Source organism: Macrobrachium nipponense, chromosome 43 (genome assembly GCF_015104395.2).
Source record: "Macrobrachium nipponense isolate FS-2020 chromosome 43, ASM1510439v2, whole genome shotgun sequence".
Taxonomy (NCBI): domain Eukaryota; kingdom Metazoa; phylum Arthropoda; class Malacostraca; order Decapoda; family Palaemonidae; genus Macrobrachium; species Macrobrachium nipponense.
The window spans coordinates 35008005-35024826 of NC_061104.1; the positions used below are offsets into that span (position 1 = coordinate 35008005).

The 16822-nt window shown below is 40.5% G+C and overlaps 1 protein-coding gene across 1 annotated transcript in view; it reads right to left on the bottom strand.

Moving 5' to 3' along the window:
* LOC135213877 (transcriptional repressor CTCF-like) overlaps positions 1 to 16822 on the bottom strand; it is a 355646-nt gene that overhangs the window by 146953 nt on the left and 191871 nt on the right. Inside the window, exon 9 of the mRNA XM_064247977.1 lies at positions 16072 to 16191. Coding sequence (XP_064104047.1) covers positions 16072 to 16191 — 120 coding nt within the window. The remainder of the gene's footprint in view (positions 1 to 16071; positions 16192 to 16822) is intronic.

The following is a 16822-nucleotide window of genomic DNA, read 5'->3' on the forward strand; positions in this document are numbered from 1 at the left end:
TGTCTTGAACCAAGTTCCCGATCATAATGTTTGCAGTAAATGAGTCTGTGTCAACGGGAGTGGGTTCCAGCTTCTCCCTGGGAGTTTTAGGACAGGCTCCTGTTGAGGTCGAAGGCTCAGGGTCAGGTAGGAGCTGAGCCTTGTCCTTAGAAGACTTTCCTCTGGAGCCTTTTGAATGTGAAGAAGTTCTAGGTTTTTCTCCTCCAGGATGGTGAGCCGGAGTTTTCTGAGAGCCACCCAAACTAGACTTCTTAGACAGAGTCTTGTGAAGCGTTTTGATATCACGCTTCCCTTTAACCTTAGGGATCGCCTGGGTGGACTTCGGTCTGACCGATTGCCCATCCTTGGAGAATCCCTGGAAAGAAGAAGAAGAAGGAACAGGAGAAGATCTAGAATGGCTCAAGGGTAGACCTTGAGCCCCTACCAAACCTGCCTCACTCACCCTCCTGCCTGCGGCGTCTACCGTCATGGGCTCGAGGTCCAAGTTGAGAGCCGCTACTTCTTCCATGACTTCTTGGCTACCCGGCTCCTCCACAGTTAATGCCACCTGCTCCTGAATGGTGGCGATGTAAGGGGCCGCCGCCGCAGCCGGGGTAGACAAGAGCAGCCATCCTCTTATCCAAGATGTAAGGCTGCCCCTTCGTTACGTTCCGACCAAACCCGCCGACCCAGGCCTTCAGGGTGGTTTGGGCGGCGTCCTTGACCACTTGAGCAGTCTGAAAGAGAGGGTCAGGATTAATACTTAAGGCTACTTAAGATTAACTTGCGCTACCAACAGTAGATGATATATCACCCAAAAGGTTTTTATATATAGGCCAGTAAATCACATGTGAGAGGGCTTGGTATCCGGAGATGTACTTACTCTGGAGGAGACCTGGTCTACCAACTCATAAAAAATGGTGCAGCTCTCGTGGTGCCAGACAGCCAGCTCACCAAAGCGGATGGCGCAAGTAGTGTGGGTCCGGCAGACCTCGTGCCCACAGGGGTCCTGGAGGACGGCGTTGCAGCCCGACTCCTGGCAGTGGGTGGCCTGTAAGTGAAATGATACATGAGTATCAATACTAACTAGTCAGACTAAGTCCATGAAGTGATATATCATAACACCGGAGTTACTAGACAATTTAAGGCTTGGTCTCTACCTGCTCTCCTGTCGTGTAATGTGGTGGGTGTCAGATAGAGTTGGTAAAACTAGAATCAGTGTCCCCCCGGTGTTGCCGGAGGACGAAAAAATCACCGAAACAGAAGTACCTAATCTATACGCCGGAACGAGGAGTACGAGAATGGCGGGGGAGGAGCAGGAGGGGACGAGCAATTAATGGCGGGGAGGATGACTCTGCCGTAAAATAGTATTAGAATAAGTAGGTGGTGAACCCGGGTGGTGAGCGGGGTCTCCGCCAACTTAGCTAACATAAAGGATGTACATAAAAATTAAACGTAAACATGCAACAGGTAAAAATATGTGGCGGAGCTCCTCTACAGTCACCAAACTTAGGGCCTGGCGTTGCCGGAGCCCCTATCCGCCGGAGCGGGAAGGATGGTGACTCAGGGTGAGAGAGAGCTCGGCTCGAGAACTGAGGAGATCCGAGCGCAGCCGAGCCTGGTGGCCAACCGAGGTTCGGTTGAGCAGGGAGCCCCCCCGGTACTGAATGATGAGAGCGGTGCGAGCCGAGCCAGCGTCGCGTGTCCCCCTACTAACTCCAGTATCCCCCGCGAGGAGGGGGGAAAAAGGGAGGGAGCTCGGATCGGTTGCCAGGGACAACGTGAACGAGCAGATCTCCCCCCTGGAGGGGGGAGGAAGCGTGAGGGACTGACGCTGGGTGTCTCAAGGTGATCACCTGGCCTCGTCGCAGACGTGGGGTGAGCCCCGTGGTGAGACAGACCAAGCGATCTGAGGTGGCCTAGGCCATCTCAAACTGTCTCGAAAGGCATAAATACAAAAACATCCTATCAAAAACATGGGGGGAAGGAAGAAAATCAAGGATAAGAGAAAGAATAGTCCTGAAGAAGCTAGGTTGGGCCAACCAAGAAGGGAGGGTGACTAGCAACTCAAAGCAGCTGGCCTATGCTGATAGGTAGGAATGTAGGGCGGTGGCCAGGGTGGCTCAGGACCAAAAGAAAGGACGTATGTCCTAAGGGAGCCTATCATAGACCTAAATACAAAGGAACATGCATGAATGAACTCTGAGCTAATAGGAGCGATGTAGGCTACGAGCTCGTGAGAACTCAAGGAAACCCCCGTGTAAAGATAAATCCATAATAAAAATAGCACGTCAATACTGCAAAACCATAATACTAAACATGTACTGCTAAAATATTCGAGCACAATCGGTATATAGGGGACCGAAAGAAGCACGAAATAATGAAACACGTGGGAGCGAGCCGCGCAGGGCGACTCGGTAACAAAGCCGTCCGGGACGCCGTCTTCATAACCGAAATAAAAAGGTTAAACGGGCCCTTGCCCGGCTAAAAAGACATGAAACACTTCTAGCAATACTTAACTTGGATGCAGCGATAGCTTAACGTTCCATGGTGTAAAAAAATCCAAAAAGCGAGCACAAAACACAGAGCGAGAAAAACACATGCGATCTGAGTGGTGTTAACGAAAAGGATGTCGGTAGAGGCACTGGTGGTAGCGTTGGAGGCGCTAGTAGTAGTTGTAACCGGGGGTTGGGCCTTGCATCGGCCCCTCTCTGGTAGAGGGATTTCGAAGAGGGATGAATCTAAATGGTAAGAGACCCGTGGTAGTGGTTTCACTCGCCCCAGAAACCATACCGACACCTTTTATATAAGGTGAGCGAGCCAGAATATTCTGGCATTTCCATTTTAGCTTTTTTCTATGGTATGTTAGCATTAATTTACCTTAGAAATGTGTGCTAAAAGGACATTTCACGTAGCGACACGGGCTGAGCCCAGAAAAGAGAATTTTTATTGTAGATGCATGTGTTTATTAACCCTCTTACGCCGACTGGGCATATTTTACATCGACATTTTTTGTCTCCCGTGTGCCGACTGGACGTATTTTACGTTGACTTACAAAAGTTTTTTTTTAAAATTCGCGGAAAAATACTTATAGGCCTACAAGCCTAAAACTTTTGAATCACGCGCCTTGGGGGATGCTGGGAGTTCACGGATCAAGGTGTTGTTTTGTTTCCAATTGTTACGTAGGCGCGCAAGCGCGAATTTCTTTCTTGCCGCACTAAAAAGTATCTGTGACACATCTCGGAAATTATTTCGTCACTTTGACATAATTTTTGTACCATTTTAAATTAGCCGTTACATGAAGCATTATATATGAAAATGTGTGCATTTTTATGTAGAATACAACAATAAAATAGTCATGATTGTAGCTTTTATCAGTTGAGATATTTTCATATAAAAAAAATAACGATAATTGCCAAAATTTCAACCTTTGGTCAACTTTGACACTACCGAAATGGTCGAAAAACGCAATTGTAAGCTAAAACTCTTATATTTTAGTAATATTCAATCATTTACCTTAATTTTGCAACTAATTGGAAGTCTCTAGCACAATATTTCGATTTATGGTGAATTTATGAAAAAACTTTTTCCTTACGTCCGACGCGGTAACTCTTCCGAAAAAAATCATACATGCGATTGTGGTAATGTTTGCACCATTTTAAAATTAGCAGTTATATAAAGTTTTATATATGGAAATGTGCGCAATTTCATGCACAATACAACTAAAAATAACCCATGGTTGTAGCTTTTATCAGTTTTGAGATATTTTCATATAAATAACGATAATTGCCAAAATTTCAACCTTCGGTCAACTTTGACTCTACCGAAATGGTCGAAAAAAACGCAATTGTAAGCTAAAACGCTTATTTTCTAGTAATATTCAAGCATTTACCTTAATTTTGCAACAAATTGGAAGTCTCTAGCACAATATTTCGATTCATGGTGAATTTATGAAAAAAATAACATTTTCTTTACGTCAGCGCGGTAACTCTTCCGAAAAAATCATACGTGCGATGTGGTAATGTTTGCACCATTTTAAATTAGCCGTTACATAGTTTTTATATATAAAAATGTGCGCAATTTTATGTAGAATACAACAAAAAATAATTGAAGGTTGTAGCTTTTCTCATTTGTGAAATATTTGCATATAAATCACGATAAATAGAAAAAAAACCACGTTCGGTCAACTTTGACTCTACCGAAATGGTCAAAAAACGCAATTGTAAGCTAAAACTCTTACAGTCTAGTAATATTCAGTCATTTATCTTCATCTTGAAACAAATTCGAAGTCTCTAGCAAAATATTTAGATTTATGGTGAATTTAAAAAAAAATCTTTCCTTCCCTCCGCGCGCGGATTCTCCGCCACAAATCTCCGAAATGCGTACGTCCCATTCTCGGAATATTTGCTCCATTTCATATTAAGCATTCATTGAGTTTTATATATGAAAATGTGCGCAATTTCATGTAGAATAAAACGAAAAATATTGAAAGTTGTAGCCTTTCTTATTTCCGAAATAATTGCATATAAAAAATATATATATAAAAAAATTCGACATTCGGTCAACTTTAACTCGTCCGATATGGTCGAAAAATGCAATTGTAAGCTAATACTCTTACAGTATAGTAATATTCAATCATTTGTCTTCATTTTGAAAGAAATTGGAAGTCTCTAGGACAATATTTAGATTTATGGTGAATTTTGGAAAAAAAATATGTTTATGTCCGCGCGTTACAAATTCATGCATTATTTTGTGATAATATTTTCTGTGTTGCTTTTATCGTTTTACAATGTGTTATATACCAAAATGATCGCAATTTAGTGTATATTACAACGAAAAAAAAGTAACTTGTTACCTTTAACCGTTTTGCGCACAGTGCGATTTGAATACAATTATATATGAAATTTCGTTTTTGCGCTATCATATATCGCATTATCTATATATGATAATGATAATTTTTTTCATTTCTGATGGTTGCATACTAAACTTCAGCCAATGACAAAAAAAGGAGCCAAAAATGAACTCTTAATCTTGAAAACTAAGAGCGCTGTGATTTTTTGAAAAAAATATTTTTTTTTTTCCGCTTCTGGGGCGCTCACTCTGAAACACCTCCGGCACACGGGAGACAATTTTTTTTTTACCGCTTCGGCGTAAGAGGGTTAATATTTTCAAATAATAATAATAATAATAATATAACTAACTTCAAATGAAAATTCTTCCCTTCGTCTTTTTCTGTATTAATTTCCCGACCTTCTCGTAACTCCAGTGACGCTCGGAGCTGGGAAGCTGTCAAATTTGTCATGTAAGTGCCATATAATGGTCAACAAATTTAATGGTTTTTATGCAATCTCTCTCTCTCTCTCTCTCTCTTACTGAGGAGATTCTTTTTATGGTACATGCATGTAATAAGTTTTTTATCAATATTTTCCAATAATAATACTATATGTGTAATAATAATACTATAAATGTAATTACAAAATTCATATGTGAGTATTTTAAATACAATAATCTTTCCATTTCACTCTTTTAAATACTGTAAGGACAACTCTCTCTCTCTCTCTCTCTCTCTCTCCCTCTCCTTTCTTCTCTCTCTCTATCTCTCTCTCTCTCTCTCCTCTCTTCTCTCTTTCTCTCTTCTCCTCTCTCTCTCTCTCTCTCTCTCTCTCGCTTGGCTGCAAGTGTTAGAAGTACGTATGAATGTACGTATATACCTTTATGGGTACTAATGTTTGGGATTACTTTGAAATTATATTGATACAGTCTCTAAGATCAATACATTATATGATAATAATTTAAGGTAAATTTGATGTAGGATCTTACATAAGGTTTACATTTGGTCTCTCTCTCTCTCTCTCTCTCTCTCTCTCTCTCTCTCTCTCTCTGTCTCTCTCTCTCTCACTCTCTGTCTCTCTCACTCTCTCTCTCTTCTCAGCAAAAGAATTGATATACAGACAAACATAATTGTTCAGTCCTCTCTTTCTCCCTTCTCTGGAATAGATATATGTATTTATGGGAGGGGAAATAAGTGTTGCCTATAGAAGTTCCTTTCAATCTATTGATATGGTAAGGAGTTTCTTCCTCTCTCTCTTCTCCTCTCCTCTCTCCTCTCTCTCTCTCTCTCTCTCTCTCTCTCTCTCTCCAAATCTATCTCTCTATCTCTCTCTCTTCTCTCTCTCTCTCTCTCTCTCTCCTTCTCTCTCTCTCTCTCTCTGTGTGTTATTGTCTGTTTATATATTTCAAATGGTAAAATGTTTAAGATGACTTTGGAATGATATTAATAATACCAATTCAATGGTATCTTTGATGTAGGATGATACTTTAAGTATACAGTTGGTATTTGAACTTTCAAGATAGGCAGATATGGGCATTTTTAGAGGAAAGTTCTAACTATTCGCGGGTTTGCGCTATTTGCGGGGGTCCCTGGTACACATTCCTCGCGAATATGGGGAGAACACTGTACATGTTATAAATGCATTCTCTACAATCAATCTTGACATTTTGTTAGTATTACTGTAAATAAAATTCATGTTTTCCCTGTCTATTCCGTGGTCTTTTCCCAAAGTGTTTGGCAACTGCCGACGTATATTCAAGCCTCCAATGTCAAAATACTCTTTCTTAATAAGAAATAATGTCACTACATAATTAATAATAATAATAATAATAATAATAATAATAATAATAATAATGATAACAATAATAATAATAATAATATTTGTGTATGCTGGAAACAGACCTTCTTTCAAACAAGTTTTATTAAAAATAATGGCAGAATTCACAGAATTGATTTTGTACAATATTCTTTCAATTCTCCTTATGATTTGCCTTTCTGGCATGCTGGTATTATAAAGCAGCTGTCCAATGTTCATCGTGCTGTAGGTCGTCAACGGAAATTTCGGGCAGGCTGGTGTTTATCAAAAGCAAACTGGTTATCAGGGACAGGCTGGGGTCGTCAACAGGTATACAGGTGCGTTTCGTAGGTCGGGAACAGGCCGTAGTCGTCAGGGGTCTATCCGGTATTTCTTGTTATTTCTTCGTTTCTGGTTTTTAAAAGGCGTCTACATGTTTTGGCCACCTCGTTTGGTCATCTTCGGGACGGGATCGCTGAGTGCAATGGTCTGTGTCAGATGTATTCACGCTATTTATTGCATTCGGGTGGCTTGAAGAAACGGGTACCTCACTTTTCATTGGGCAATGCCTGTGACGTCACGAGCGATGTCATCAGGGGCCGTTGCTGGTTGGCTGTCCTCTTCGTGGGCGGAGCCTCATCCTTATTGGTGATGGTGGAGGTCCCTCGAAGGGCGTGCTACCAGGTCATCCTCAGGGCAAGAGCTTGAGCTGCGATCACCCTCAGGGTACTAGGGACGTCCTCAGGATGAGAGCTAACGCTTCTATCATCCTCAGGATCCCTCTGGTGCGATGTTCGTTGTGGGGCGGTGTCTGCTGCTCTCCTGACGGCAGTGGGGAGGAGGAAGGTCTCCTGTGTGACGTTCAAACTGGGCTTCTCCCTCCCGATGTGCAGCGCTTCTAAGATTCGCAAACGACGTAGATCGGGTGCTTGGTCAATAACCTCGAAGTTACCGACGATGTCGCTGCGGTGGTTTCTTTTATTATGTGCAGTCCTTGCATGATTAAATACTGCTCCTTCCTGCGCGTGACAGGAGATCCTCTGGAGAGGCGCATTGACGTCATCCCGATGTAAGTTCAGAGGCATCCTCGGATTGGGGCAACGTGTATCTGTAAATGACGTTCGTCCTCTTCAAGGGATCCTGCAACAGTGTGGGGTTATTTTTCATAATAAGACTGCATGTTTTTTACTTGTATAAAATATGATCAAGTTGATCTGTTTGTTGTCGCCGGTCGGGGAAAGGGAAACGTGATTCCTGATTATTTCCCGTAGGGCTCGCTCGTCTTCTTTATATTGCCGATGGAAGGTGCCCTTGTAGAAAAAATTAATTTTCTTTTTGCTGGGGGTCTGGGCGGGGTTCCTGTAGGTACCATTTTTCCATGCTCTTCCTGAAGACATTCTGGATGCTTCGGTTGGGTGTCCGTTGTTTACTAGGACGTGGGCTGCACGTTCCATCTCCTTATGGGTGTCTGCCCATGTTGAACAATGGGAAAGAGCTCTCCTGACGTAGGCGCTGATGGTGGTGTCCTTATGGCGTTCAGGGCATTCACTCTCGCCGTTCAGACACATTCCCAGGTTTCGTGGGCTTCGTGTAAACCCTAGTAGCGAATGCACCCTCCTTCTGTTCAACCAGGACGTCCAGGAAGGGAAGACGGCTATATTCGATGGTAAATCGTAAACGGCTGTGGGGTATGGAAGGCTTGACATATTTCCTCATCTCCTCCCTCGTTCCTGCTTGGATGAAAGTGTCATCTATATACGTCTTACGTATATAGATGGCTTCCTAATGCTCCTAAAGACACGCTCCTCCACAATGCCCATATAAAAGTTTGCAAACAGGACCCCGAGAGGGGATCCCATCGCTACACCATCGATTTGTAAGTACATATGGCCATGGTGGTTAATGAAGGGAGCCTTCTTGGTGCATATTTCCAGCAGAGAGCGAAGGGCGTGTTCGGGGATATTCAGCGGGTCGGTGGATGGGTCTCTGTAGACACGTTCAAGGATCATTTCGATGGTTTCATCTACAGGAACGTTAGTAAACAGCGACTCTACATCCATCGATGCAATACTTGCCTCCAGGGGGCGCGGATCTTAAGGCTTGCAGAAACTCTGCAGACGACTTCAAACTATGTGTGCTGGGGATGTAGGGGGTGAGAATAGTATTTAGAAACCTGAAAATTTAACTTGTTAGCAAGGTGGGGGGGGGGATAGGCGTGGGTGCTGGTATTTGGCTAATCGATAGGTCTTAAAGGGTTTCCATGTTTGTGAGTTTTTACATTACCGTAGATGTACCCGAGGTTGTAATCTCCAGAAATACTAGATAGGTGTAAGGGGTTAGTGGTTGCGTTGACAGTTTCTAGAATCATAGAAACTGTCAACACAGCCACTAACGCCTTACACCTATCTAGTATTTCTGGAGATTACAACCTCGGGTACATCTACGGTAATGTAAAAACTCACAAACATGGAAACCCTTTAAGACCTATCATTAGCCAAATACCAGCACCCACATACCACCTTGCTAAACAACTAAATACTATTCTCACCCCCTACATCCCCAGCACACTAGTTTGAAGTCGTCTGCAGAGTTTCTGCAAGCCTTAAGATCCGCGCCCCCTGGAGGCAGTATTGCATCGATGGATGTAGAGTCACTGTTTACTAACGTTCCTGCAGATGAAACCACAACAAAATGATCCTTGAACGTGTCTACAGAGACCCATCCACCGACCCGCTGAATATCCCCGAACACGCCCTTCGCTCTCTGCTGGAAATATGCACCAAGAAGGCTCCCTTCATTAACCACCATGGCCATATGTACTTACAAATCGATGGTGTAGCGATGGATCCCCTCTCGGGGTCCTGTTTGCAAACTTTTATATGGGCATTGTGGAGGAGCGTGTCTTTAGAAGCATTAGGAAGCCATCTATCATACGGTAAAGCTATATAAGATGACACTTTCATCCAAGCAGGAACAAGGGAGGAGATCGGAAGGAAATACGTCAAGCTTTCCATACCCACAGCCGTTTACGATTTACCATCGAATATAGCCGTGATGGCCGTCTTCCCTTCCTGGACGTCCTGGTTGAACAGGAGGGTGCGTTCGCTACAAGGGTTTACACGAAGCCCACGAACCTGGGAATGTGTCTGAACGGCGAGAGTGAATGCCCTGAACGCTATAAGGACACGCCATCAGCGCCTACGTCAGGAGAGCTCTTTCCCATTGTTCAACATGGGCAGACACCCATAAGGAGATGGAACGTGCAGCCCAGGTCCTAGTAAACAACGGACCACACCAACCGAAGCATCCAGAATGTCTTCAGGAAGAGCATGGAAAAATGGTACCTACAGGAACCCCGCCCAGACCCCCAGCAGAAAATTAATTTTTTCTACAAGGGCACCTTCCATCGGCGATATAAAGAAGACGAGCGAGCCCTACGGGAAATAATCAGGAATCACGTTTCCCTAACCAACCACAACAAGCAGATCAACTTGATCATATTTTATACAAGTAAAAAAACATGCAGTCTTATTATGAAAAATAACCCCGCACCGTTGCAGGATCCCTTGAAGAGGACGAATGTCATTTACAGATACACGTGCCCAATCCGAGGATGCCTCGGAACTTACATCGGGATGACGTCAATGCGCCTCTCCAAGAGGATCTCCTGTCACGCGCAGGAAGGAGCAGTATTTAATCATGCAAGGACTGCACATAATAAAAGAATCCGCCGCAGCGACATCGTCGGTAACTTCGAGGTTATCGACCAAGCACCCGATCTACGTCGTTTGCGAATCTTAGAAGCGCTGCACATCGGGAGGGAGAAGCCCAGTTTGAACGTCACACAGGAGACCTTCCTCCTCCCCACTGCCGTCAGGAGAGCAGCAGACACCGCCCCACAACGACCATCGCACCAGAGGGATCCTGAGGATGATAGAAGCGTTAGCTCTCATCCTGAGGACGTCCCTTGTAACCCTGAGGGTGATCGCAGCTCAAGCTTCTAGCCCTGAGGATGACCTGGTAGCACGCCCTTCGAGGGGACCTCCACCATCACCAATAAGGATGAGGCTCCGCCCACGAAGAGGACAGCCAACCAGCAACGGGCCCCCTGATAACATCGCTCGTGACGTCACAGGTATTGCCCAATGAAAAGTGAGGTACCCGTTTCTTCAAGCCACCCGAATGCAATAAATAGCGTGAATACATCTGACACAGACCATTGCACTCAGCGATCCCGTCCCGAAGATGGCCAAACGAGGTGGCCAAAACATGTAGACGCCTTTTAAAAACCAGAAACGAAGAAATAACAAGAAATACCGGATAGACCCCTGACGACTACGGCCTGTTCCCGACCTACGAAACGCACCTGTATACCTGTTGACAACCCCAGCCTGTACCTGATAACCAGTTTGCTTTTGATAAACACCAGCCTGCCCGAAATTTCCGTTGACGACCTACAGCACGATGAACATTGGACAGCTGCTTTATAATACCAGCGTGCCAGAAAGGCAAATCATAAGGAGAATTGAAAGAATATTGTACAAAATCAATTCTGTGAATTCTGCCATTATTTTTAAAAAAATAATGATAATAATAATAATAATAATAATAATAATAATAATAATAATAATAATAATAATAATAATAACAATGAGTATCATATTTTCAAAATGTATCTTATAATTGGAACCACTTTATTAAAATAATTTTTAAAATATGTACTCTATTATTATTATTATTATTATTAAGGAAGAAGATTGCGTGTGCTCTTGCATGTGAGCGCTGGAGCACATGAGCGAAGTATTAGGACGATTGCTGCCTGATTGGTTCGCTCATCCAGAGTGCCAGTGAATGTCAACCTTCATGCAGACTTCGGAGGAGGAAAGTCTCCTGTATGGTTTTAAGACGTCTTCTTCTCTCCGATGTGTAGAGCTTCTAGGAGCCGTAGGCAGCGATAGTCAGTTTTTCAATCTACTATCTCTATGTTAGGGATGCCGTAATTTCTTATTATTCTTGGGTAAAGGGCACAAGGGCAGTCCTGGCATGGTTAAAAATGACACCCTCCTTGGCGTGACAGGAGATCCTCTTGGAAAACCGCATGGTAACTATACAGTCAACCCCCATATTTGTTTTCTCGAGATTTGCGGACTCATCTATTCACTGGTTTTTCTGTGGGACCACCTAAAAATTATTCGCGGGAGGACTTTAATTTCGCCAGTTTTTCTATTGATAAACATTCACTAATTAGTGTATTCTGATGTTATTTTTGTGACTAAATACACTCTCATGATACAAAAATGACTGACTTGTTTTCAATTATTAACCCTTAAACGCCGAATGGACGTATTAAATGTCGAGTCAAAATCTCCCCCGATTTCCGAATGGACGTACCATACGTCGGCATCAAAAATTTTTTTTTTTTAAATTCGCTGGGGTGGAAAAAATCTTATAGGCCTACCAGCCTAAAACTTTTGAATCACGCGCCTTGGGGGAGTCTGGGAGTTCACGGATCAAGGCGTTGTTTTGTTACAATCGTTACGTAGGCGCGCAAGCGCAAATTTCTTTCTTATCGCACTATAAGTATCAGTGACACATCTCAAAAATTATTTCGTCACTTTGACATAATTTTTGCACCATTTTAAATTATCCGTTACATGAAGTATTATATATGAAAATGTGCGCAATTTCATTTTAAAATACAACAAAAAAATACTCATGATTGTAACTTTTATCATTTTTGAAATATTTCTATATAACGATAAGTGCCAAAATTTCAACCTTCGGATCAACTTTTGACTCTACCGAAATGGTCGAAAACGCAATTGTAAGCTAAAACGCTTATATTGTAGTAATATTCAACTATTTACCTTAATTTTGCAACAAATTGGAAGTCTCTAGCACAATATTTCGATTTATGGTGAATTTATGAAAAAACTTTTTCCTTACGTCCGCGCGGTAACTCTTCCGAAAAAAATCATACATGCGATTGTGGTAATGTTTTGCACCATTTTAAAATTAGCCGTTACATAAAGTTTTATATGGAAAAGTGCGCAATTTCATGCACAATACAACTAAAAACCACCCATCGGCTGTAGCTTTTATCAGTTTGAAATATTTTCATATTGAAAAATGAAACGTGACAAATTTTCAACCTTTGGTCAATTTTGACTCTACCGAAATGGTCGTAAACGCAATTGTAAGCTAAACTCTTATATTTTTAGTAATATTCAATTATTTACCTTCATTTTGTAACAAATTGGAAGTCTCTAGCACAATATTTCGATTTATGGTGAATTTATGAAAAAAATAACATTTTCCTACCGTCCGGACGGTAACTCTCTGAAAAAAATCATACTTGCGATTGTGGTAATGTTTGCACCATTTTAAACTAGCCGTTACATAAAGTTTAATATATGAAAATGTGCGCAATTTTATGTAGAATACAACGAAAAATAATTCAATGTTGTAGCTTTTCTCATTTTTCGAAATATTTGCATATAAATTACGATAATAATAGAAAAAAAACCACGTTCGGTTCAAACTTTGACTCTACCAAAATGGTATAAAAACGCAATTGTAAGCTAAAACTCTTATATTTTAGTAATATTCAATCATTTACCTTCATTTTGCAACAAATTGGAAGTCTCTAGCACAATATTTTGATTTATGGTGAATTTATGAAAAAAACTTTCCTTCCCTCCACGCACGGATTCTCCGCCATAAATCTCCGAATTGCGTACATCGAATTATCGGAAAATTTGCTCAGTTTCATATTAGGCATTTCATAGAGTTTTATATATGAAAATGTGCGCAATTTTATGTAAAATAAAAGGGAAAAATATTATTGAAGGTTGTAGCTTTTCTCATTTTCGAAATATTTGCATATCAAATCACAATAAATAGAAAAAAAAACCAAAAAAAACCACGTTCGGTCAACTTTGACTCTACCGAAATGGTCGAAAAAACGCAATTGTAAGCTAAAACTCTTACAGTATCGTAATATTCAATCATTTGTATTCATTTTGAAACAAATTGGAAGTCTCTAGAACAATATTTAGATTCACAGTGAATTTTTGAAAAAAACATTTTTTTACGTCCGCGCGTTACGAATTCGTTCATCATTTTGTGATAATATTTTTCCGGTGTTGCTTTTATTGTTTTACAATGTATTATATATCAAAATGATTGCAATTTAGTGTACAATACAACGAAAAAAAAGAAACTCGTTAGCTTTTACAGTTTTTTGCACAGCGTGATTTTAATACAATTATGTATGAATTTTTTTTTTTTGCTACCATATATCGCATTATTTTACATATGATAATGAATATTATTTTTCATTTCTGATGATTGCATACTAAACTTCAGGCAATGGCAAAAAAAAGGAGCGAAATATGAACTCTTAATCTTCAAAACTAAGCGCGCTGTGATTTTTTGAAAAACTTATTTTTTCCGCTTCCGCGCTCACTCAAAACCAGCTCCGGCATTCGGGGGAGTTTTTTATTTTTAAACCGCTTCGGCATTTAAGGGTTAACAATGATTAATACTGTATTACGTTTGATAAGATTAAATGATATTAAATAAAAATAATTCTCTGTCTCTCTTACTGAGATGTATGTTTTTTGTATGATAAATTATTTACTAATTTTCAAATAATATTAACGTAAACAGCAATAATATTAATTCATTAAAGAAAATACTATAGTGAATTAGTAAGATTTAAGTTTATAAATCAAAAAATTATGTAAGATGAAGGAAATCCCAATCTTTTATACAGAGACTTAGAGAGGGGGGATAGTGTGGAGCTGTCACAAATGTCAAGAAATCTGACAGCAAGGGTAGGGGATTGTTGCAATATTAGGAAATCTCTAATACAGACAGCCCCTTTTTACCTTGGTGGCATTTCGGTTTCGTGGCTCTTGTTCAATACAGGCATTCCCTGAGTTACGATGGGGTTCTGTTCTTGAGACGTGTTGTAAGCTGAAAAAATCGTCATAAGCCGGAAAATCGTCAAAAATCCTAAGAAAACCTTACTTTCAATGCTTTAGGTGCATGTAAAACCTTGTAAACTGCATTCTTATTGCATTTTTCATAAAAAAAACTTCAAATATTGATTATTTTGCTTTTTTGGAGTCATATTTCTTCTGCTAGATCAGTGTTGTAAGTGGAGTAACCCTGGAAATAATTTCTGATAAATATAATTGAAAAGCGTTGTAACCTCAGAACGTCGTAAGCCGGGGACTGCCTGTATATTCATAACTGGGTTTTCCCTCCGTAGGGTTTATAGCACCACTACCTGGTTATCGGTGGCTTAACCTAAGTGCTGAGACCCATAGATATAGAGGGGAGAGATTGAACAGACAAGTGACGATCGCATGCATGTAAGGCGCCATTGTTATGCAATGATTCTGAGAAATGGCAGCAGCACCAGCAAATGTGGAGACCAGCAGCAACAAAGCCACTTCTGGCAGCCAGTGCTGGGCCATCAACTCTGTTCCATACAAAAACAGGGGATCGTATTGCACAAGATAGTGCCATTTCTTCTTTCATGAAAATCTTTATGACTGTGTTGAAACAACTTCACGTAAACAGTTGTTACTAAATCACAGTCAACTTGCAGTCACCACACGCCTGCTTTTCGAGCTGATAAAATAATGAATGTTGTAATAAACTTTTTATTAAAGCCTATTTGACATTAAATTCATGTAGCCTAATGAATTAGCTTGTAAGGTTACTGTCAGAGAGAGAGAGAGAGAGAACAGATTCTAAGTGAAACAAAAAAATAACTGACTGTAGAAATTCGACTTTGTGCGTGTATACTGGGGTTAATAACAATATCAGCTACACAATAAATTAATATGAATTCAGGTTGGTTTGGCGCTAATTTACAAGACCCTAAACTCTGTACGAATTCAAGTTAAAATGTGGAAACTGCCTGGCAACATTCAAATTAGGACAGAGAGGAGAGAGTATGGAAGTTAAAAACTATTAAATATTTGTGCACTATAATGGTGATTATCCTACTAATAAGCAAAAATAAATTTAATTGTTGTCTTTAAAAGTAAGTATAACGACAAAATAAGTCCCACTGAGACCTCAGGTAGTCTTAAAAAACCTGGTATAAAGTTTTTTTTATCTTAAATTGAAATCCTGCTGCATTGGCAATACTTTTGAAGGGTACATTGCCCGTCACAGAATCAGCAAGTGAGATTACCTCCTGCTTCTGTCAGACAGACAAAAGACAAGCCATCCTGGGAGCACCAAGGAGCTGATCTCATTAGAGCTACATATAATGAACAGGGCTGCAAAGGAATAAATTTGTTCTTATAAAACCAAAAGGAGATGGAACTCCATCAGGGTGTTTTATTTGCCTTTGGAGCCTGTTAGCAAAAATCCTTAACAAGGTCAAGACCACTTATAATAAACAGAACTTTGATTCATTTACATAACTGCAATTTCTACTTACTTGCATGAGACTTTTCATGATCTTTCAGATGCTTTCGACTATTACCTTGGAAGTCACACTTGGGACAACCAAACTTAATTCCCTGGAAGTGATTCAGCTTCATATGAACAGTCAAATTTGCTGAAAAAGAAAAAATCTGATAATTAAAATGCACATGAAACTATGCATACACACACATTATAAATATACACATGAATAAAATCAATAAATGCAAGAAAGAATTCAGTGTATTTTTCATCAGAAACTGACGCACAAGAAAAAATAAACTGACATTATGAAGATTATTACAAGAAACTCATTGACACTACTAAAGCAATTGCTATGAATGACAACTGTTGATGAGAAAAACTATACCCTACTAAAATAAATAAATAAATACAAATACATAAACATGGCGTGGGGATAACCAAAAATTGCCAATAGTAACAGCAATCCCAGTTAAAACCAAAATTGCCAATAGTAACAGCAATCCCCAGTTAAAACCAAAAATTGCCAATAGTAACAGCAATCCCCAGTTAATGGCTTGAGGATTGGCGCACATCAGCGCCGAAGATTCAGTTATCATCATTACTAGACAGGTGCCATAAAACTGGATTGTCGATAACCGAGGCCACAGATAATCAGCGACTGCCTAGATATATATCATAGTTTTCCTCTTTAAACAATTCTCATTCAAGGCAAATGCTTTAGTGAATTTCTTGCAAGAATCTTCATAATGCCAGTTTTTTTTCTGATTCTCATGCATCAGTGT